At 30.9% G+C, this 24,686-nt stretch overlaps 2 protein-coding genes across 2 annotated transcripts; one reads left to right on the top strand and one right to left on the bottom strand.

Annotated features, from left to right (window-relative positions):
* Positions 1 to 8,173: 8,173 nt before the first annotated feature.
* Positions 8,174 to 18,908, top strand: LOC105621257 (D-3-phosphoglycerate dehydrogenase). The gene is given in 7 exon segments (XM_012202726.1): positions 8,174 to 8,329; positions 10,307 to 10,447; positions 14,948 to 15,099; positions 15,621 to 15,973; positions 16,574 to 16,792; positions 17,346 to 17,777; positions 18,184 to 18,908. Coding segments are annotated over 7 exon segments (1,698 nt in total). The 3' UTR covers positions 18,429 to 18,908.
* A 794-nt stretch (positions 18,909 to 19,702) lies between these two features.
* Positions 19,703 to 21,387, bottom strand: LOC105621256 (cation-dependent mannose-6-phosphate receptor-like). The gene is made up of 5 exons (XM_012202725.1): positions 21,209 to 21,387; positions 20,435 to 20,543; positions 20,125 to 20,325; positions 19,838 to 20,044; positions 19,703 to 19,759 (listed from the first exon to the last, which is right to left on the bottom strand). Exons 1-5 carry the CDS (start codon positions 21,385 to 21,387, stop codon positions 19,703 to 19,705), a joined length of 753 nt encoding a protein of 250 aa, XP_012058115.1.
* Between the last annotated feature and the right edge of the window lie 3,299 nt (positions 21,388 to 24,686).

Here is a 24,686-nt window from a genome sequence, read left to right as displayed (position 1 = left end):
GGCCTTGGCAGTCTCAGAGAGAGAGAGAGAGAGAGAGAGAATCGTTTTATTGAGGATATATTTTTTCAAGCACTGAGATACATAGTTATGTAATAAAAATTTTGAACAATGAATTAATGTGACGGTGAAAAGCTGGAGCTGAAACTAAAAAGCTGAACTAAATAAGTATATAGATAAATAAAAAATACAAAAAATTTAAAATAAATAAAAATAAGAATATAAATATAAAAAAGAAAGTGACAATCACACATATATGTCTCTGTATGCATTTGTAGAAAGAACTAGAGAGAAAGAGGGAGAATAAAAAAGATATATATACATATATATATTTAAGAAAAATTTACATAAATTATTCTCGTTCCAAAACATTCTTTACCACATTTTCTTCACCGGTTACCATTCGTCGCACATAACAATTTGTGAAAGTATTATGAAAATTATAGTCCTTATCGCACTCGTTCGAATAAACGCTATTAATTCAAGCTTTGCCTATTAAATAAAATGCACAGATTTGCAACTGAATTAACTGTATTTAATTAGCAATAAATATCGAGTAAATTGGAAATAGTCGACGAATGGGACCGGTCTTTGGTGGTGTTCGATGCAAATGATATTCTATCCCGTTTTTTCTTCTGTCTCCCTCGAATCATGTGAACGTTATTTCGTATCTTTTCGACTTTTTTATTCTCCCGCCATCTCGATGAGGTCCCGAGTTCACTTACGCATAACCAGTTAATTCCAGTATACCAGCATATTCCCCTCTTTTCTCACATTCAGCTGACACGTTATTGCCGACAAGACTATTTTCATTTAATAAAACGTTTTCGTACTTACATGTCGATCGCAACTGAACTCCGATATTGACAAGTTCCGCTGCAAAGTTAAGATTATGTACGAAATACATTTGATTCATCGTCTGAAATGCGATATACAATTCGTATTCTTCTTTTTATTCAAACTTCCAAAAAATATCTCGAAGCGAACGATATCGCATTAAATAAATTATAAATAATATGAACATTATACTTTAACAGAATATTAAATAGGCTCGAAAAGAGAGAGGGAAAGATTCTTTCCCGTCATTTGAAAAATACATAAGTATTGCATAAAGGTTATCAAAAAGTGATATTTTATGAAACATTTCGTATTGCATATCAATCATAGCGTATTTATATAATATATAAGTATCTCACAAGGTATCTCTCTTTTCTCTTGTCTCTCCTTCTCTCCTTTCAATGACCTCACTTTAATTTATGGATATAAATCTATTTTAACGATTAAAATAATAAACCGATATTAAGCAACATAATGTTTTGCTCTTTTATATGGAAAGGCCGATTTTGCTGAAATATTTAAAGATATAGATGTAGAAAATAATTCTGTTAGACTATTGAAATAATTACGTAGGAATCTCAAATAATGTTGTGAATAGTTTTGATGTTCTAATTTGAATATTCTATATTTATTTTAATAGTTCAACAAAATAATTTTCAGATTTATATGCAAGAGGTATTTTATATTTTGCGGCGTTTAATAAATTCCATATTTAATGACGTAAATGTATGGTTTTCTAAGATTAAATGCAGGAGGATCAATCATTCACGGATGAAGTTCGAAATGGCGTTTTATAACGTGGTATGCTCAATATCTATATCAGTCTTGTGCTATAATCACGAGAGGGAAGGAATTTCTCAAACGGAAAGAGATCTCCCATGAGAAACTTTCAGGAATTACAAACGTAAGATATCACAAATAAGACTCACAGCATAAGAAACGCAAAACATTTGGTAATATTGATGGTGTAGATCGAGTGAAACTCTCAGCAGACTAGGAACTTAATCCTTGTAAAATGTTCTGTTAATATCTTTTATCTGATATTTACTTTTTCTGCAGAAGAAAATGTATATATATTATGTACTTCATTTTTATATATTTTCACATATTATTTATAATTTTAAGTATTACTTCTCTCTTAAGAACGTTTACATCTTTAGCTCTTAAGTCTACCTTTTCGAAATTTTCATGAAAAGAAAAAATGCGGAATAAAGTTTTTTCATGTGACATTGTTAGGATAGCTTTAAAATAAAAAAATTTGTATGCCTTACTGCTTTATTTTTATTTCCATACTGCACATTTTTGCTCTATAAAAAGAGTCAAATCTAAATCGAAATAATATAAGCTGTTGATTCCATAGACTATGTGAATTCATAGTATTTAAAGTGCGATTTGCTCTGCCAATAAGATAACCATTTAGTCAATGTTTGTGCATACTAGCATTTCTGAAAAGATGTGCTTCATAGCTTGACTGAAAAAATATAAATTTCATATCATTCATTTGCTACAATAATACAATAATACAAAAATTGGTTGTTTTGGAATTACCGGAAAAGAATAGAAACATGAAAAAAAAACTTAAAAAATATATATTTTTATTCTTCTACAATTTGGTTATTAAATTATATTTCAAAATATTTCACTAAAATTATTCAACATCAATATTTCAAATTAACATATGAAAAAAACAATTTCGCCGAAACATAAAAATTTCAGATATAGATCTAAAAACAATTTTGTCAAATCAAAATAATTATGTAAAAATCTCAAGTACAATGAACAATATTACAAAAAGTTTTGACATTCTAGCAACCATTATAATTTAAGCGTCCTGCATAATTATTTTGATGGTCCAATAAAATTATATTCAATATTCAAACAGGCAAATGAGAGTAAATAAAAGCGACGCGATAATTAGTGTATTATGATATAGCAAAACATATTTAAAGCATCTCTATGACTGACAAATTTATGAGTTTTGTATTTTTGTGCATTTAATTTTTTTCTAGAATCTGAACGAATTTATATATCATATTATTATTATTATTAATCATTTCGTCTTGTTGCAATATCAAATATTATTTTTTATTCGTTTTTTTCTCTTTTTCCCTTTGTTTCTTTCTTTCTCTCATTCCCCTAAAACTATAATAATGCATAAATAACATGCGTGAATTGTTTAAAAATTTTGGATTTTTTCTGCTTGCAAAGAAACTTGAGAAGTCACTCATTATTCATATTATCTCATTATTCATATTAATATCACAAAGCGCGTCTTTCGCATGTCGTTTGTTTCGCCAGTATCACTAGCTTCTCGGAAAACAAATGCAACTAAAATAGTAGGAGCAAGCCGTCGATTTTCCGAGGGCATAATTATTATATGAAGCTAGATTAATCATCATTCGATCCGGTTAAAATGGTTCGATCGCCTACTTATTGTTCACGCGGCCAGATAATAACTCATACTTTTTCGACAAGACAATTTTTGTCTGTCGATCGTAATATCTCCGAAAGAACTAGGTGAAAAAATACGTGACGTATCTAAGCTTGTCATGTCATGATGATAGGTCGCGACGGAGTTATTTTCCACGCTGCACTGATAAGATAACGTGATTCGCTGGGGGTACCGGAGTCAGATGATTTCTTGCTACTCGATGATATCTCGACGTTTATTGACGCACAAAGCGCGTTATTTTGGTTGACATGTGATGCGCGAAAATAATAGACGCGAAATTGATAATATCTCCATTTTATTGATTTTTGATTCAATATATGGGCATATATTTGTAAAATTCGTGAAATTCACTGAGTGCTATTTCAATAGGAAAACAGGATACGAGGAAAAAGATCGCACTGATGATAAAATACTTGCATTATTTTTGCTGCACAAATAAAAATTATACGAACGCAAGAAGGTCATATAAAATTACCATGGCCGCAATTTGAACGTTAATTGCGTGAAATACATGCGATGAGCTGCGAATTACATTATTAACTTGATATAGTAGAAAAAATTTTTATTAGGTGTACAACTTTGCTTCCGCCGTTTTCCTATAGATGGCTTTAGCGGTAAGTGGTGGTCGAAATAAATAGATCATAGACGTCATACAATAAACTTAGGCATCTGTCAACATAATCCCATAAAAACATTAGTCGATTTGTGTCTGCATCATAAAGTTATTCTCGATTGAAAATGTCAGTTTACGAGCCAAATTCTCATCATTTGCGGGAGGTTTTAATTTTTTGCTTCAATATGAAGAAATCTGCGGCTGAGGCTCATCGAATGCTCTCAAATACTTATGGTGAGGCCGCTATTAGTGAAAGAACGTGTCGTGAGTGGTTTCAACGCTTCAAGAACAGTGATTTTGACGTCCAAGGTCATGCTCTGTATTTGGTGGGGCCAGCTCGGCGTAGTGTATTATGAACTGTTAAAACCGACTGAAACAATCACAAGCGATCGGTATCGAACGCAATTGATTTGAGCCGAGCATTGAAAGACAAACGGCCGCAATACAACGAGAGACACGATAAAGTGATTTTGCAGCATGACAATGCTCGACCCCATGTTGCGAAAGTGGTCAAGACATACTTGGAAACGTTGAAATGGGAAGTCCTACCCCACCCGCCGTATTCTCCAGACGTTGCTCCCTCTGACTATCACTTGTTTCGATCAATGACACACGGCCTGGCTGACCAGTACTTCCGGTCTTAGAAGAAGTAAAAAATTGGATCGATTCGTGGATAGCCTCAAAAAAAGTGACCAGTTTTTTCGACGCGGGATTCGCTACGCGAAAGATGGGAGAAAGTAGTGGCCAGCGATGGACAATAAATACTTTGAATCATAAATGTATAACCAGTTTTTTACAATAAAGCCTCGAATTTCGGAAAAAAAACGGCGGAAGCAAAGTTGTACACCTAATATTTTGTCTATATAAGAATACCGAGTTTTGAAACACAATCCTAAACTCAAGGTGAAATAATGATATTGCAAATTAAATTAATTTTAATAATTTTAATAATAAAGATCTATTAAGAGCTTGAAATACTGCAAAAAATTTTTTGCAAAAAGTATCACTTCAGCCATAACTTGAATTTAAATCTTCATTTAAAAAATAAAAGTAAAAAAGATAAAAAAGATTCCATAACTTTGGTCAAAATTAATCTATTAAATAAGTTTTATTTTATTCATTATCCAGAACATTGAATAAAATAGTCAATTTTAGTCGAAGCAATGAACTCTTATGCTTTTTTCATATTATTTTTATGTACTGAATCATTTACAAACTTTAATTTTAAACTAAACTGATAAGAAAATATTGAAAATTGTAATCAAAGATTAAGTTTAGCGGTATAATATTGTGCTACTTTTAATCCGATTTTCAACATATCCCCATCAGATCAGTTTGAAAACATATGCGATTCAATACATCAAAAAATATATTTTAAAAAACATTCATATCATTTTCAAATGAAAATCCGATAATTTTACCCATCCTTTTTCAAAAAACCTGTTTTCTCAATTATTTAAATGCATATCTTTTAAATTCTCAGTTATTTAAATTATGCTTCATGAAAATTTAAAATTTGATACTTTGTTTTAAACTCACGCTGAAGGCGTGTGATTTGTGCTTTCAACTTGCAGCAATCGTGTTATCAGTCGTCAGAGAGAAATAGCGAAAATTGAGTTGTTTCCAAGAGAGTGCAGAGAGCAAGGAATGAAGAAAAGAAAGAGAGAGAGGAAGAGAGAAAGAATTCAGGATGATTGCACCAGCGAAGAGTCATAGAGATAGCTGTAATAAGATTATTTATTGCTGAATCGCGCAGACCCCCAGCAGCAGCAGTTGCATCACTTTCGCGTCGCGCGATCCGGCGTGACTCTATCGTTGCACGACGATGGAAAATATATTTTATACTGCACGTGCTTTTTAACGAATACGCAACGCGATAACCCTCGTTTTATAGTCCGTTACGCAAAAACCCTATCGTTTTTTTTTTTGCGTAAATTGGAATCTCTCGGATTTCCAATCGACATTTCAACAATGATGGCATTGCACATCTTCGAACTTATTCTATGATATAAACAGGTCGACAACAAGATATCGTTACGATATCTACGAGTTATTGCGAAAAGATGTTTCTTTTTCCTTTCTTTTTTTTCTTACGTTAATGAATTACGCGTTCGTTTTTCTCGATTACTTTTTCATTTACAATTTTTAATCAAACGCCGAAGTCGATGGACATGTAATTTGCATAACAATCGCAGAATTATTTGAGAGAATAACTTTTTAGAGAATAAATAATTTTAATGATTAAGAATAGGATACTTTTTTTATTTTAAGATAATAACAAGAATTCGAATCTAAGTGTAATATATTATTCTATAAAATAAGAAAGAATATTATATTGATATTTAAAAAATTTTCATATTATTATTTTTAATATGTGTAAAAACATCAATATTTATGAAATAAAAATATCTTAACTTTTTTGACGTGAATCATTCGAATATAAATTTATACAAGAAATTGCTTTGTTTGACGGTTCAGTTTATTGTAGCAGAAACATTGTTCATTCCACATGCAATTGATGTTGCAAATATCAATAAAAAAAAAAATTTGTTAAAAAGAATGAAATAATATCACAATATTGATATAATTCAATGTCTGTAAAAAATAAAAATCAGAATGAGAGAAGAGATTTTAATTTTTCGTATTCAGAAAATTCCGTGTTTTAACTTCTAACTTGAAAGAATCTGACTCGACTCTTTTAAACAGAAAAAGTATAATTAAATTATGTATCAGATAGCAACAAAGGAAACTTAAATTTACTTTTGTTTATCTTTAAAATTATAATGAAATTGAAGAAATGTACGAACTAAAAAGAAATTTGTAATCATTGAAAATTATAAATATTTAAAAATGAATCACCATGCACTCTATTAATTCTATCTTTAGAACAAAAAATATAATTATATAGTAAAATTACATTTCAAAGTGAAGATTATTTTTATGTAACTCATGAGAAAATATATTAAGAAAGGAGAAAATATATTAATGTCACGATTCTTCACGTTTTTTTTAAATATAATTTTTGGATATCAAAATAAATATTATCAGTACTTGTCAATGATAAAGTATTTCATAACAAAAATGAAGAGATCAAATTCGATAAAGAAAGCTAATAACAGTTAAAGACCGTTAGATTTTCAAATAATTCATTATATATTCTTATATTAAATTAATTTATTTCAGATATGATTAAGAGAGCCGAAAAACTTTCGGTTTCAATCACACAATCATTCTGAAACGCTAATAATTCCCCTAAATTAGAATAGACAGAAAGAAAATAATTGCGGAAAATATTACCTCAGCCAGGATTCGAACGTGAGACCTCTCAACTTTCCGGGAAGAATGTCTTGGAAAATGAAAAGTGATATGAATAATTTTTAAATTTTCTGATCTATTGCATTGTGTTAATTAAATACTTTCAAAATTAATAAAATTAAGAACATATAAATAATTATCTAATAAAATTTTAATTATTTTCTTAATCACATTTTACATCATTGTAAATTATTATTTCAGGTTCAAATAAATTAAACTAATAGCTATTTTAAATTGATATTCTCAATAATATTTAATATAAAACAATAAAAAGTATTATAATGTATAAAATAATAAAATAAATAATAATATGTAAATTCCTTTTAATTCTTAGTTCTCACTTCTTGATACATATATTAATAAATAATAAAGTTATCTCTTTTATTTCTCAATTCTTTCATATACATGATACATACTCTGTACAAAATTAATTGTACATAACGCTTCGATCACCTAATTACATTATCGTCGCAAAACGCCATTCCACTTTTCATTTCAATTTCTTTATTTGTGTCATTTCCGTTTTCTTCCAATTCATTTCACTTTTTAATTTCAATTTATCTTATTCTACTTCAATTTCCATCTATTTCGAAATATCTGAAGCGAAAACAGCCGATAATAATGATATTCTGCACGATATTCCATTACATTCGAAATATCGGAAATTCTAAACTGCTGAATATTGTTGAAAATTTATAACTAAAGTAAATTTACGGGGGAAAATTTACGACTAAAATGCGGAACTAATCAAGTCAAAAAATCACAAATAGATACAAATTATCTAGATGCATTCTGAAAATGCCTATTTGAGCAAGGTGATTCGTGAATGCATACAGACCGAGCAGTTTTCGCCAGACGAGCGAACTGCCGAGAACAGGGAGAGTCAGCCCCATCAACAATTCACTCGAGACACTTCACTCGATCCGTCCGAGAGTGGGGATGCCACTATAAGAAGATAAATGACAGTACAACGAGTCAGTTTACGGGTGGATCACCATACACGCATTGATATCAGTCACGAGACTTCCAAATTTCTCTCTTTTCCGCGTTCAAGAGCTACTCAGCCGTGACGTATTGCGAATTCTTCTACAAGCAAGAGGAAAGACACCGAAAAGGTAGGTCCCACAAATTTAAATTTGGTCTCGTCGATCATGCCGCGCCCAGAAAATTGACACCAGACACCATTTCCGCTCTGAGAAAATCTGACACTTGTTGCTGAGCCCGGGTTTCCATCTGTCGTCGCCGTCGTACATAGGCGTAGTACGTTGCAATTCTATATTGCAACGTAGAATAAAAATTCGCGAGACATCCGAAAAACTTGGCCAGTAATTATTTAAACTATATTTTAATACAATTTTCGAGATGAATTTTTCACGTGATGATTTTAAGTAAAGCTTCATTATTTCTTGAATTTGTATTTTGCAATCATCATCGCCAAACAATTTTTACAATAAAACTGTATGCAAAGTTCTGAAAGACAGGCTTTAAAATTTCGCAACATTAATTTCATAACGTCTGACAAGCTCCAAAATCATTTAGATTAATATTTAACACAAACATTTTGATTAAAATGTTGACAGATAGATAAAGAATTTCTGGTTTTTTTGCTAATCGCAAGATGGAAATAAGTATGCATACTTCGCTTATGTAACTTTCACTAACTAATAACATCCTATTTTTGTAACAATGAATGTCGGTAATTCCTGAGCGAATATATCAGCAATTTCAAGTTATTTTTGTCGAATAATACTTTATCAGCTCGATATTGCATAACGAAACCGGAACTTTTAATTGCAGATAATTATACTTTACAATCTCCGTAATACTGTTTTCCACATATCTGGTCAAAATGCATAAACATTTTTATTTAAAAATCAAAGTATACAAATATCTATTTTTGAAGTGAAAAATACCGATTGTCCTACAACTGATATAAATTAAATGCAGGATTGTTTCTTGTAAAATTTAAATATTTTATAACTTCTGTTAACAAAATTACCAGGATTCTACTAATTAATTTTTAATATAAATTATATTTTTAATATAAATTAAAAAAGAATTTCTTATTAAGTCAAGTCTTTAAAATAAATAATAAAGATTATTCGTTGTTTTTATTTAAGAGATTTTTATAAGATTTTTTATAAAAAAAAATTTTTTATTATTAATTTATTAAGTGTTAAAACTTGGAAAATGAAAATGTAAAAACTATATTCTTAATATTTTATTTAAAAATTAATTGAGTTAAAACACTAAATTTCCATAAAAAATCAATATTTACTTTATTATCGATATCTACGTTTATTTTTAATTATAGAAGACATCATTCTTTTATTACGACCGTACATATTAAAGATCAACATTTAATCTTATTAATTGAAATCTAAATTATTTATTATACATTGTTGCAAATTTACATTTATTTTTAAACAATATCGTTGTATGGAACCGCAGTAAAAACAAAAACTTTATTAGAGGTGAATTTCCGCGATACAATAAATAACAATAAATAAATGAATAAATCCTTAAAAGATTAGATTAAATAATCGTGTGGTACAACATTTAAAGAGACACGGTTTTCTATTTTATATCATATATTTATATCATATTTATATCATATATTTATATCATTTATATTATATATTTCTGATAATCTATTACAAATGTTTAAAGATCTGATTAATTATCGAGATTCGCGCGTAAATATTGCTCCAACTACTTATGATATATTCAACCTAATTGTAAACACAGCCCGTAATTATTTATTATTATTGATATCGATTTAAATCTGATAAGAATCAAAGAATATTTTTGCTAAATGGTTGACTCTATTATAAGTGAGTACTTGCCGATCCATTACGAATTTTCGCCAACCATAAGCCATCTTTTTAATTTAAAACTCGACGGTTGTGAAAAAAACTCTAGAAAATATAGTCATTTACTAGCAATTATCTAAAAATAGCAATTTAATAGTACGATTTATATCCGTGCGGAAATGTTCGACTGAAACATCGCTGCTAAATCGCGCACGCGAGAGATCAGCAATTTCTCTCTGTTCAAATAAATAAGGCGTTCAAGGGCTCCGTTTGTTCAAGGATAACATGTCGATCAACTTCAGGAGCGTTCTCATAAGCGATCCTGTGGACGAGTCTTGTGGAGCGCTGCTCGCCAAGCACGATATTCCAGTTACGACGAAATACAAGCTACCGAAGGATGAGCTGATCAAGGAGCTGCAGGTGAGTGGATTTTAATGCTGTAAAACTGCGTGAGCTAGCGAGCAATTTCCGTGCTTTATTGAGCCAAAGCGAATCGCGATGGGAGTTCATCTTGCAAAGTTATAAATTCCGCTCGATATCCGACGTCGGAGACTGTAAAAACAGAGAGCTCCGTCTTTCGTGGAGAAAGAGAACGTAATTTAAAGTCGGAAACTTGAAAAGAAATTTACTTAAGAGGCTACTTCGAATCTCTACTCCCGTTCTCTAAAAATTCCACAACGCAGTTCTAAATTCTTAAAGACTGTTCTAAATTTTAATTGAGGCAACATTGATCATTTTCATTTAAAGAATCTTCTCATAACTTTCTTTAAGTGCACCTCTAAGCTTATAAAACTAAGTTTAAGTCTAATTTATTTCAGTAAGATAGAATAATAAGCAGTAAATATTAATAATAATCGGAGAAAAAATGTTTTACGTATAATTATAAAATTACGTAATATTACGTATAATTATAAAATTATATAAAAATATATATAATTTTATATAATTGTATATAAATGGACATTTTATATATAATTGTATATATAATTTATATTTACATATAAAATTATATATAATTATATATAAAATATGTCCATTTTATATACAAATATATAAATTATATATAATTTTATATAATTTGATACAATTGGATATAAAATATTTTTTCCCGAGAAGCAATGGAATCAGAATGCAATAAAGTATAATTGCTATAAGCATCTATTGTATTTTTCATTTCATTAAATATCGATTCATAATGTGTCTAACGTTGTGAATAAAATTGTAAACAGCGATTTAACCTCCAAAAGATCGCGCAATTTGTTTTTCTTCGAGTTATTGGTAATTGAAATCAAGGTTGTTACCAATATACGATCTATCGAGCGAAAAATCACGTGTCAGATGAGAAGGCATCGATAACATTAGATTACACTGAATTCATGCGGAAGATAAACACAGTTATGACAATAGAACCTCCCGGGTCAAGAAATCGTGTGGGAAAAATGCAATTATTCTAAAATTCTAAGAAAATTAGAAGAAGCAACCCCCGATAAGTAACAGAAATATTTTGCAACAAATTTGTATATGTATTCAGTTACGAAACAAATTTTTCCATCATTTCTTCAAACTAGTAACAACCAATAATGTTTTGTAAAAGTGTTTTTAATAAATTTTATAAATGTTTCTCAAATAAATATTTATTTGAATATTTGTTTAAAAAATATTGTCTGTCAGTTAAATGTCCGAATGTTAAAAATTGTGATTTGACACACACATAACAGTACTGATAGTTTGTATTTATATTTGGATAATCAATTGTAAAACTACCAATGCCATAATGCGAATTACTTTTAACATTCGGAAAACAGTTTAAAAAAATTCTTGGTATAGAGCACAATGAAAAAAATGAACAAACTAAAAGATGGTGATTTGCGATTATATCAATCAGAATTTCGGTATCAGGTAGAATTCTAATATTAACCAGAAATTTCTGATTTCATCCATTTTTAAGAATTCCAATTAATCCAATCATTTTTCTCAGTGCACAGTTTGGACAAAGTTTCCTGACTATATATATATGTATCTGAGTTAGATAAATTTTCCTTTTTTTTTATTATTAGATAACAGACACACAAATATATATAATAATATAATATATTTAAACAGTGAAAAAAAAAGTAAACAGCCACAAGGATCTACATAGCGAAAGTTATTTATTTAAAATAACTCGTTAACATAATAAACGAAATAAGTTTAAACAAATGACTTTCGCTAGGTAGATCTTGTGCTATTTACTCTTTTTTTTCATTGTTTATTTTTATAAAATCACATTAATATTATTAAATATATGTATATATTTCTACACAGAAGAAAATGCAGAAGTGTTTGTGACTAAAAATCAAAATGTGTTTATTATAGATAGATAGGCTATTCGTTTTCATTCACACGCTAAGTCGATTCTACCAATCAAGTGCTATCTGCAAATATTTTTTTCATTTTTTTAAGCGCACCCGATTGTCGATAAGCCGATTAAACTTACATAAGAATGAATTCTGTTTCTTCAACAAATTAATATGGTTATCTCATGCTTCTCTGTGTAAACAAAAAAATAAATAAAATTCTCAAAATCACTTTCTTTTAAACGTACGCATAAATAAAAGAATATTAATAATTATATTTAATATCTATATCTTATTTTGATTATTTTAAAGAGTAAATCTAATTACAATAAAAGTTTTGAAAAGTTTCTATTTAAAAATTTAACTAGATGTTAAAAATAATTTTGGATCATCAGAATAATTATAGAACGCTTAAAAACAATGTTGCTGAGAAGATTTAACATTCTATCAAGTTTAAAAAAAACGTTCTACATAACTATACTTAGATGATGAAATAAAATTATTTTCAAATTCGTATTTATAGCTAAATTTTTTAATACTTCAGCAAAATCATTCTTTCCGTGTATTCGCAATCCATCTTAAGGCAGAACGTTTTCAATCTAATGCAACCGTTTTATACAAGCAAAGTAGTATGCAAATGCAAGTAGCATGTGGGACGTATCTTGGTCTCTTTTTCTCTACCTTCTCCATCTTTTTCCGTCTCTTGGTTTCTTATCCCTGTTTGTTTTTTTTTCCTATTAATTACTCGTGTTCAAGCCAGCGATCCGGTTATATCCAGTTAGCTCGGCTGGTGCGCATACCGATTAACTGTAAGGAATCGTTGTATCACCGGTTTTGTCTGCATGTGTTGCATACATGGCATGGGTGCACAAATAGACGCCTATATATAGTTCTATCCCTTCGCCATTCGTATTTCTCAATAGATCTATCAAGTATTCTCGCGTTCCTTCTACGCTCAATTTCTTTTTTCTACCTTTTCCCGTTTCATTTTCACAGAAAGTGTAAAATCCAAGTGCAAAATAAAAAGCATCTCAAACTGCACCTGTGTTGCGGAATATATTCGGTGTAACGTAAGCTAGAAAATAAAAAGAAATTACGCAGCTAAGAACTATATAGCTGATAATCCGAGTCGGACCAAAATTGGAGATTTTATAAATCTCTCTCAAAATAGGTATACACAACGTAGATGGGAAAAGAAAATTTGAAGTAAAGAGCGAGTAGATTGAAATAACAGGAAAAGAAAATTTTCTAAATGCACTTCTGTTTATAATGATCAAAGAGAGAAGATGGAAATTCTGTACGAAAAAAGTGAATCAATTGGAAAGAATTGTCATATAGAAGAGAGATTTAATTTGTGAAGCTGTGAATTTTTAATTGGAGAATTTAATTGGAGCAAAATTTTTTTTGTTATTTTTATTTCTTTTGTATTTGTTCGAATCTTTTTCTCGCAAAAAAACAAGAATTAAAGAAAGATTATTCCTTTATTTATAAACATAAATATAAAAAATATAAAATATATATAAAATATAATAAATATATATAATAAATATAAAATAAAATAAAAATATAAAATAAAATATAAATTATAATAAATATAAAAAATATCTCTCTCTCCGCAAATATTAATCGGTGCAGGAAATATGTTTAAACGTGTTCAGCATATATTACATAATGTTGTTTTCGGCAGTGATTATTCTATATAAATGTGCACCAATTGAAAATAATGTCGATAGACGCCTATGCGACCACATGTTATCCTTATCTCCATTTTTACATGGATAATTATTATTAAAGTCTGAGCTGATTAGGCATGGAATACATTTCCACTTTGCGCAAGTTTAGTAACCAGTTTCCACAAGTTCACAAACAGTAGTCTCCATAAGCAATGAGCTGAATCATATTTCCTAATCATAGAATCAGATATAATTCCTAATCATAGAATCAGATATAATTCACGTCTACGCATCTCTTTTCACTTATCGCATTTGATGCAAAAATAGAAAAATACAAATTTGGAATATATACTTTTTAAAGAAAACCAGAAAGATCCGGGGCAATTCGATAAGATCTAATTTTACTTTCATGATACATTGAAAAGCATGAATAAATTTGATCGACTTGAAAATCATACGAGACCTAATATTATAGATTCTTGATATTTATATAAATGCTTTCTGTATTAAAAAATATGCAAAGTGATTTTTTTATTGTTACGTGGAAGCTTATTGCATTTTGATCGATTTGAAACTCATATACAATCTAATAATATAAATTCTTGATATGAATATTTATTAAACAATACGAAATGATTTTTTATTACAATGTGGGGACTTGCTGTATTTTTGCCACTAATATCTTTAAATAATCGGCAATTTTAACTCGAATTAAATGGCTTAAATAAATTTCAAAATTTGTTTTCGCGTTTGAAAAAACATAACATAACAAAAGTAAATATATATACGTTTCTAAACTGCAATAATCCCGAATTTATCGCTTTTTGCTTTTCTAAATAAAATTTGAACTCATATTTTTCAATTTTTCTTGAACAGAAGATGAAAATGTATATTCTCTTTTTATTCAACAGAATCATGATGCTCTTATCGTCCGATCCGAGACCAAAGTTACGGCAGATATTTTTGCTGCTTGCCCAAATCTTCGCGTTGTTGGACGAGCTGGTACTGGCGTCGACAACATTGATCTTCAAGCTGCCACACGTAAAGGAGCGATTGTATTAAAGTACGTGTGCGATCTCATACTTTTATCTCTAAAAATTTTTTTTATAATGAAATTAGGTAATAGAATAGATTTCTTATTAGAAGGCAATTTAGTTGATAATAGCTCTTCTCAAGTGTACATCAATCTTAAACGTAAAACTTCCATTTGCCGTTTTGCCGAAAAAAAAAATAAAAATCTATTTGAGAAGAGCTGCGGTTTAAAACTCTGCCTCTCAATCGAAGCTACTTTTTTTCTCGTCTGAAAGACTTTCAGAACAGTTTTCCAATAATTTGTGATATAACAAGTTTGCTGGTACAGATTTGCTCATCAAAAAGTAAAATAGAATTTTTTTATTAAATCGGTTAATTAACGAGAATTATTTAATTAAATTAATCTTGAATTATATCTTTATCTCTGTAATTGAGATCAGATTTATGGTAGCACAAAAAATAAGCGATTAAAATATCACAATGATTTCGTGACAAAGCCTACAAATAACAATTACAATATATCACGTGATTTATCGTTTTTAATAATTGCAGCACTCCGGGAGGCAATAGCATTAGCGCTTGCGAATTAACATGCGCCCTGATCTCCGCGCTCGCACGCAATGTCGCGCAAGCTGCACAGTCGCTGAAAGAAGGTCGATGGGACCGGAAATTATATTCTGGATACGAGCTGTCCGGCAAGACCCTCGCGATCCTCGGGATAGGTCGCATAGGCCGCGAGGTGGCTCACAGAATGCAGAGCTTCGGCATGAATATCGTTGCCTATGATCCGTTTTTGACGGACGAGATCGCCGCCCAGCTCGGCATCAGAAACCTCAACACGGAGAAAATATGGCCCATCGCCGACTATATCACCGTACACACACCGCTCATGCCTGAAACCAGAAGTACGAATCGTTCGAGCTGAATCTATTAATTTGAAGATTGTCGAACCGAAAGAAGTTATACAAAGTTGCGAATTTTTTAGCCGAATAGAATCGATTCAAAACACTTTTTCTACCTGAAAAGAAGTTCATCTCTTTTTTAAAATACTCAGAAACTTTATCGCGAAGAGAATTTAATCGTAAAAGAACAACATAATATCTTTCATGCCGATTTATTAGAAAAATTATTAAAAATTATTATTAATTGATAGAAGATATTTTTTATATTATGCAACTTATATTTTTAAATTAATAATAACTGATAAAGTAATTTTAATTCATAATAATTTTATAACTGCAATTGTAAATTAATATATAATAATATATAATAATTTTAATTAATACTAATATATACATACGTATAAGTTATAAAGTTATTATTAATTAAAGACTATAAAAAAATGTCAATTGAAATCTACACTTGTTATATAAGAGATCTTAATAATTCTTTATTTCGAAAAGAATTACTGTGAATGTGGTAAAAAGTAATCGTGTAGAATCATACCTTATATTTATAAAATAGTATAAAAGAATGCATGTATCCTTAATCGTACATGTTTGTAGATTTAATCAACTCAACAACTTTGGCAAAATGCAAGAAAGGAGTGTACATTGTTAATGTTGCACGTGGTGGCATTATTGATGAGGAGGCTCTTTTGAATTCATTAAAATCTGGTCATTGTGGCGGAGCGGCTTTGGACGTCTTCGTGGAGGAACCGCCGAAGAATATAATCACTTTAGAACTCATCAAACATCCAAAAGTTATTGCGACACCTCATCTCGGTATGTACATATCATACGTTTACGTAATTTATATATGTCGCAAATATTATTAAATTAAAACGATAACTTTTTAATTATATCATTTCGACGTTAATCTCATCCTTCATATTTCATCAACCTGTTTAAATATTATAATAATATAACTTATTACTTAACATGTTGCTCATTTACTACAGCGCCATGATTCGAAAATTGAGTTTTTAATTGCATGTAGAACGAAAGAGCATAATTAACTTAGACAACACATTGTCTAGGATTTTTAGATATCTTTTAAACATGTATGTCTCAAAAGACATTATGATGTAATAATTGATGATACATGCTAATTAATACTTCATTCTTGCAATCATTAGTTATTACACCAAAATTAAAATACATAATTTTTACAATTTAAATTTTTAAATTTATTTTCTGGAAAACTATTTTTGTTTTTAGCTGTGTCATTAATTGTAATCATAAAATGTAGCAAATGAACGATATCCTCTTCCATCTTTTTTTCAATTTTAAACGCCTCATTATAAAAACAATGGAATTAATGGTTATTCGATTATAGGTGCCAGCACGGAGGAAGCTCAGCAACGAGTAGCAGTAGAAATTGCGCAACAATTCTTGGCTTTATCTGGCAAATCAACAGAATACGCCGTCACCGGTATCGTAAATGCCCCGATCTTATCTGCCGCTATGACGACCGAGAACGAACCTTGGATCGAATTATCAAAGAAATTGGGTCAATTAGCCGGTCGCTTCCTTAAGAGCAAACTAAATACAGTAATTCACAGCCGCACCGTGGGAAACGCCATGCAGGACAAAAAATTCATACACACAGCCGTTCTGGTCGGCATATTAACCGGCCAGACAAAGAATGGCTTAAATCTAGTTAATGCGCCCACTTTGGCGCAAGATATTGGCATAGAATTGCAAGAGGGCCACGTCGAAGGTGACCATAAAGCGGTCATCGTGAAAGTTGGAGAACATATCATCAAAGGTAATACTATAATTTAATATTGTGAAAAAGATTTTAATTCTAGGAATCTATGAAGTTAACAATCTACTATTAGAAGGCGATTAATAAAGATTAAAATTAAGATCAAAAAACAGAATTTTTTAAACTATAGAAATTGAAAATATTTGCATTCGACAACTGAGACGTATATTGCTAGAATTATTTTTATTTTTGTCACTATCATTTAAAAATTTCAAATTTTTAATTAAGTTTCTTGAAGAGCTGTCTAGAATTCCAATGAAATTTTTCGAAATTTTTAACAGTTTTTTATTGCGCATTGTTTTACATAGTAATATCTATCAATGTTATCAAATAGAACGAAGTACATATATTCTGAATTATCTTCAATTGAACATTACATTACAGTGATGTCATTGTGTAATTACAGGAACTGTGCGTGACAATCAATCGCTGTTGCTCGCTTTGGACGACGCAGTTTTTAGCAATGGCATCGTGCTCAGGGACTACATTTGTTTATATCGGGCAAATCGAATACAGGATCTCGCCAGTATCGTAAACGTTTTCTCGTCGAAAAACATCAACATTCACAATTTGAATGCCAATGGCAGCTGGGTCATCATTCACACCGATCAGCAGATCTCAATTCAAGTGGACGAAATTGAGAGCTTTTGAGCGCAATTGCGTGCTTCCAAGAGAGACATACTGACAAGTGATCCTTGACAAAAGACGGGAATGCTCGAATTTTGAAGAATTCAGTATTGTTCAATTGCTAAAAAATGCGGGTAGTTCTTGTGGAGGAGCTTACTCTAGAAATACGTGTCTTTTTAATTATGTAAACTTCATTTACATAATATATCATTATTTATTATCTGATTATCAAAGTAGATGAATAAGAAAAGCTAGATAAATATTTCTAATACATATTACAAGTATTTAGTTTTCTTTTAAGAAACAAATTATATATAAAAAAATATAGGTGTGACATGCTCTAGTTTCATCATAAATAACATATTAATCGTTAGCAAATAAGTTATACTTTTTATATACACATGTAGAAATGTAAAAAAAAAAGTATATAAAATGTATCTATAGAGGTATTTATATTTTTATATTATTAGAGATTTTATTAATAAAACATCACATTTTATCAAATCACCGTTTCTGTGTCATTACTGACTATACAAGGGTCTAAGCGTATCTATATACAAACGAACAATTGCTTGTATAAAAGAGAGAACAAGAACTCTACTCTAAGTGTAAAAAAAATTGATCTTCAATAGATTCACTAATGTTAGTAAAAATTCTATAAAAAATATATTTATGAAGAAAAATAGCATATTCATAGAAATATCCGATTTTAACGTAGGCCCTTGCAGTCAAAATATGATCCTACAAACATACATCATTAATATTATCTTAAATAATCGCTTTTACCATCATTTTTTCAATATAGATGTACTTTGAAACAAGAACATCCAATGTTCGGAGAGACCAATGAGTTCTCTGGTATATAATTCGATCTTCAGATGTTAATTATACAATTTGCAATAATTGTACATAAATAAATTGATTACGCATCAAATTAAATTCAAATGTCTATCTCATAAAAAAATAATATTGGTGACATTGTATAATGAGATATCACATCTTTCAATGTATATACACTGTGTTGTTTAACATGAACAAATATCAAAAATAATAGAAATATCAAAGTTGAATGTAAAATATAAGTAAACTGAATGCAAACAATTTATCAAATTTACATTATGGATATTCTTAACTATTATGAAATCTATTAAAAGTTAAATATACAAAATCTTAAAGTAATACAAACAGAAATAGAGAAAAATATTTGGAATACAAATGGACTATTTATAATACACTAAATTGCGATAAAGTTTGGGCGCTTAATAAATATAAAATCGGATCAGTTTAACAAAAACGTATTATATTCTCTCGTAACTGTCCGCTCGACAACAATTGAAAGCAAAGACGACGCCATCCTACAAAAAGACGGAACGATAATATTCTTGATCAAGTACAGTTATAATCATCTTATTAGAAGTATCGCGGTCACTTACTCTGACTAGCGAAGGAAGTTTGCACCAAAATTCATGATTAGGCACCATCTCCCAGCCTGTAGCTCCCCTCAATGCTTTCAACACTATGATACCACCAATGAAATATACGCCAACACTGACAAAGAACAGAATAACTAAAAGGGAACCCATAGATAATCCCATTTCTCGTTGTAATTTACATCCGTATGACGAAACTAGCTTAAAATACTGCAAATATTATTAGCAATTACTTAACTTATACATATCATCATAATAATAGACAATATTATTGTTATTTTCATACTTACATATATTTTAGCGCTAATAGAATCAAGTATAAAATTCGTTTCTTTGTCTCCCATATAGCATACAATGTTTATTACAATTTTAGTATCATTATGGTGTATTTCAAAAATTGGAAATTTGTCATTATCTGATAATTTCATTCTTGTTTCTTTTACTGTCCCAGTAGTTAATACTGTTTTATTGACATTATTGTGTATACATAGCTACAAGAATATGATATTTATTTGAGAGATACCATAAAAACATAAATACATAATGCAAATAATGGAATAACGCATTTTTTAAATTGATCAAAACTGCTTTAAATCTTACTGATACATTTTCCGTAGAGCAATTTGCCTTGTTCTCTATCGTCATATTTACATTTGTGCATGGATGAAAGTAGACTGTATAATTATCATTATTTTTAGCTGAAAATGATCTGAAAATTAATTAATTGATTAATATTCTATATACTGCACTGTTTTATAAATATTAGATATACTTTAAACAAATATTATATATTAAAAATATTAAGAATACAATAAATACATGTTTAAATCCTTATAGCATTTTTCTCTGAGAAAACTAATGCAACAAAGAGTGCAATTGAATACAAATCAATTTATATATTTTTAGTGTTAATAAATAATTTAACTATATATTCTTTTAATTACATATTTTTTTCTTTGTTGTCATGAAAATCTCACAATGTTAAAAGAATTAAATTATTCATACTGAAAATAAATAAACCGACTTGTACTTAATTGTAATGTTTAATAGCGTTTTTCACTAATTTTCCCAGTGAAAAACGCTATTAAATAGCAAAGATATAAAAATATCAAATTTGTTGTATCTGTAAAAATAAGAAAGAAATTAAATAAATATTAAAATTCTAAAATAATGAAACACAAAGACTAAAGGGATTAAAACATTTTGTTCATTGCTTATTTAATCAATTATGTCAAAATTTTTTCCATGCAAGAGGGTGAATAATTAGTACTATTTTTTTTCTTTTTTATAAGAATTAGATAATGAACATATCATAAGACATAAAAACAAAAAGAAGCCGAAGACTGGATGGAGGTTAATAATTAATCTACCAACTTTGCGTCAGCAAGGGCGGTCAAATTGTAATAATAGCCATCCGGCAACGAACAAATGCAAGGTGCTTCCTGCACGCATTCTGATGACGTCGTGTCGCAAAAGAATATCAGAAATAACGAGAACACGATAAACGTCGCATTACTACGACACATTTTTCCCAGCTTTGTTTTCGTTGACATTCGCACTCTTGACAAGTCATACGATGATCGCGACATTCCCGAAAAATAAATGCTGTTCATACGATATGATATCGATGCCAGATGTTGATAATTTGTAATTACCAATAATTGGATAAGTCACCAAACATTTTTATCGATCGTGGGTTAATGTACTATCTTAAAAAATTATCGATATTATCAAAGATCTTTTAATTCGTTTCAATCCATTCTCGTTTGCTGGGTAATTCATTATTATTTGAAATGTAAATATTAGCACATATGTAAAAAAAAGGGTATAATATAATCTTAATGTTAATATTTTTAAGCGAAATAAACATCATGCGCGTGTAAGATTGCAAAGATAAATATTTCTGATAAATATTTCTGATAAATATTTCCACAGTTTAATTGTGTAGCACAATTATACAAACTAAATATCAATTTATCATTTTTGCAGCTTTGAAAAGTGGACGTACACATCCTCAGAAAAGTGAACCTTGTTATATGGTTTACATCTGTATATCAGGGGACATTATGCTTCCTAAAGTCTAACTAAATTAACAAAGTACCAAGAGAAAATTCACTAAATTAGCATTTGGAGCCAAAATGGCATCGAAGTGCTATTGGCATTCTAACCTGATTCTGTTAAAAAATCGAAAATCCATACAGGGGTCTGGAAGAAGAAGAATTTGATTCCAATATTATAGAAAATGCCCGATTGCTGTGTTGAAAATTGCAAAAACCGCAGCGAAAGAGACTAAAGTTTTCAATAATCGTGTCATGGAGCCAAATGGCGGCACTTTGCGGTACTTTGTTAATCTAGTGACTTTAATGCCTCCGGCACACCAAGGTATCAATCATGAAACTTTATCCCTAGGAAAGTGAAAAATGAAAATTTTTATCATTGAAATTAATGGAGAAATTTTTTAATTTTCACTTTCCATTCCAAGAAAAGGTCCCAAGTAAAGTTTCATGATTGATATCTTGCGCGATGTTCATCGCGTGCGACTGTAACAGGGGAATACTCGACTGTAGTTTGGTTCTTACATTCTGATCCAATTTAAATCCTCGGTAGAAATTAAGCCAATGAAGTAAAATCCTGTTTTCTGATTGGTTGCAGAACGTTGTACGACGCATGTCGAATCCAGTGTAAATCCAATATACTAGCTAAAGTTCTGATTGGCTGCTGCTTTTTCGCTTTCCGCTTTTCCATCGATAAAGTCACTAGATCTATGAAGTACCTCAAACTCGCATCCATTTTTACGCGAAACGCGGCCATTTCGAATTTATGCATTTGTATTGTGCTTTATTTGAGAAAATGAAGCCGTCAAGTATGTAAATCAATGTTTTTTAGTTTATTTATGAACAAAAGAATATGTACGAATGCTCAATTTATATATTCTTTAGTTTAATTCGGATTTATTTATCGTAGAAGTTTTGTGCATAAAAGTGCACGAAGGATACATGTAAGTACAGTTCAGAAATATGAAGAACTGTCCAGGAATATGAAAGTATACATCACAGGTGCGTTCTTTTAGGCATCGGATTTGCTAGCTGCGCAGCTGATTTAAAAGAACGTTATTCTGCGCTCGTGTTCTCAAAACGCGCGATTTTTTTTAAATTAAAGAAAAATCGTACAAAAAAGGTATACTAGTCAAATGGATATCATAATTGATACTCCATGTAACGTTTTATCAATTATAATGAGGATTGATTATAATTGAGGATTTAGTACGGATAGTGATTCTAATTATTCTAAACTTACGTTCCATTAAGAATTCTTGTATTTTTAAAGTGTTGATGGTAAATAATTGTTTTTCAGCTGGTGGCGGCTCTAGCCTCTAAAAATATATGTTTTCACTTATTTTAATAAATTTTTCTTATAACTCTTTATACTGTCGCTCTTTTTACGACCACTAGATCCGTAGCCGGTTGTGCAGCTAATTCTAATCGTCTGTGTATCCACTGCGTATCTATTGCAAAAAGAACGAAAATCTGCGCTGCAATCGATTGTGCAGTTATGCTAAAAGAAAAATTATTGCAAAAACTACTGTATCTGATGCTTAAAAGAACGCACCTCACACGTGGTTAGGTTAGCTCCATCCAATTGACCCAATGTAGACCCTGATGTACTTCAAATCGTACTATGTGCACTTCGGCACCATTTTTACGCGACATTTCTGAAATCAATTGCGGTACTTTATAATCTAGTGACTTTATTCCATCGAGATGTAAACCACTGATGCGAATTCCCACTTGCAGTATGATTACTACTATGAAGAGAGCATAAACGAACGTACAACGTATGTGTAAGTGAACATGGATATGGACTTATCGTAGTGTATGTACCTTCTTATGTTCTCTTCATGCTATTTGGAATTCGCATCATTGGTGTGAACGCGCCTGCAGCCAGAGTGGGATTGTCGTTCTGAATGCACCCTAAGCGTTCGCTCGGCGAATTTTCTTGTGCGCTAGCGCAAAACGCGGCTCGCTGCGCCGCTACCGCCACCGTTACATCCTCTGTCCTCTGGCCGCCTACCATCGTCGCCGCCACCCGTCGTCGTCGCTGTCGTACACGCGAAGGAATGCCGATGACTGTCAACACGGAAATCGGCCACCACGTATCGCCATTTTGTCCGCGAGCGCATTGTTGGCGTATCAGTGCCGATAATCTCGCGGCACGACGAACGTCGGAGTGTGGATCGTGCCAGAGGCTGTCGACGAAAGGTAAATTCCTCAAACGTGAAACGTGCGTGCGTGATATCAGTGAGACTTTAGATCTCGCGTTTCTCTTCGTTACATACATACACATATATTATATATATATATATTATATACATATATTATATACATACATATTCGCACTCGAGCGAGCAAAACGGCGGGACGGGAGGCGGCAAGCATTTCGGAAAGAATCGATCGCGTTTCATCGTCTCTTCCGCGCTTTACCGACCCCTGTTGGAATTCGGAACGGAGAAGCGCGTATGTGTACATACGTTCCCGGGGTGACGTCATCGCGTCGGCACCACCGTCGGGATGGCCGACCCCCTTCTCACCGAGAGAGGCCAGTCCCGCCGCTTTGATCCGCGTCCCGCGAGTCATTCCGTGATCTCCGTGTGATCGGCACGTACGTTCGCGTTGTTCCTTCGGCAAGCAGGTTTCTCCTCCTTTCCTTTCGATTTTTTTTTTTCGTTTTCTTCTATCAGTTTTCTTCTCTGTCGCTCTCCCTTCCCCCCTCCTGGGGGGAATTCGCATGTCTGGGGGACATGAGCGAAATAACGCGAGCGGTTGCTAGGTGTCACGGATGGTGAGCCACGATA

Source organism: Atta cephalotes (genome assembly GCF_000143395.1).
Source record: "Atta cephalotes unplaced genomic scaffold scaffold00032, whole genome shotgun sequence".
NCBI lineage: Eukaryota > Metazoa > Arthropoda > Insecta > Hymenoptera > Formicidae > Atta > Atta cephalotes.
Note: the sequence above shows the minus strand (reverse complement) of the source record. Positions and strands in the feature narration are given on the sequence as shown.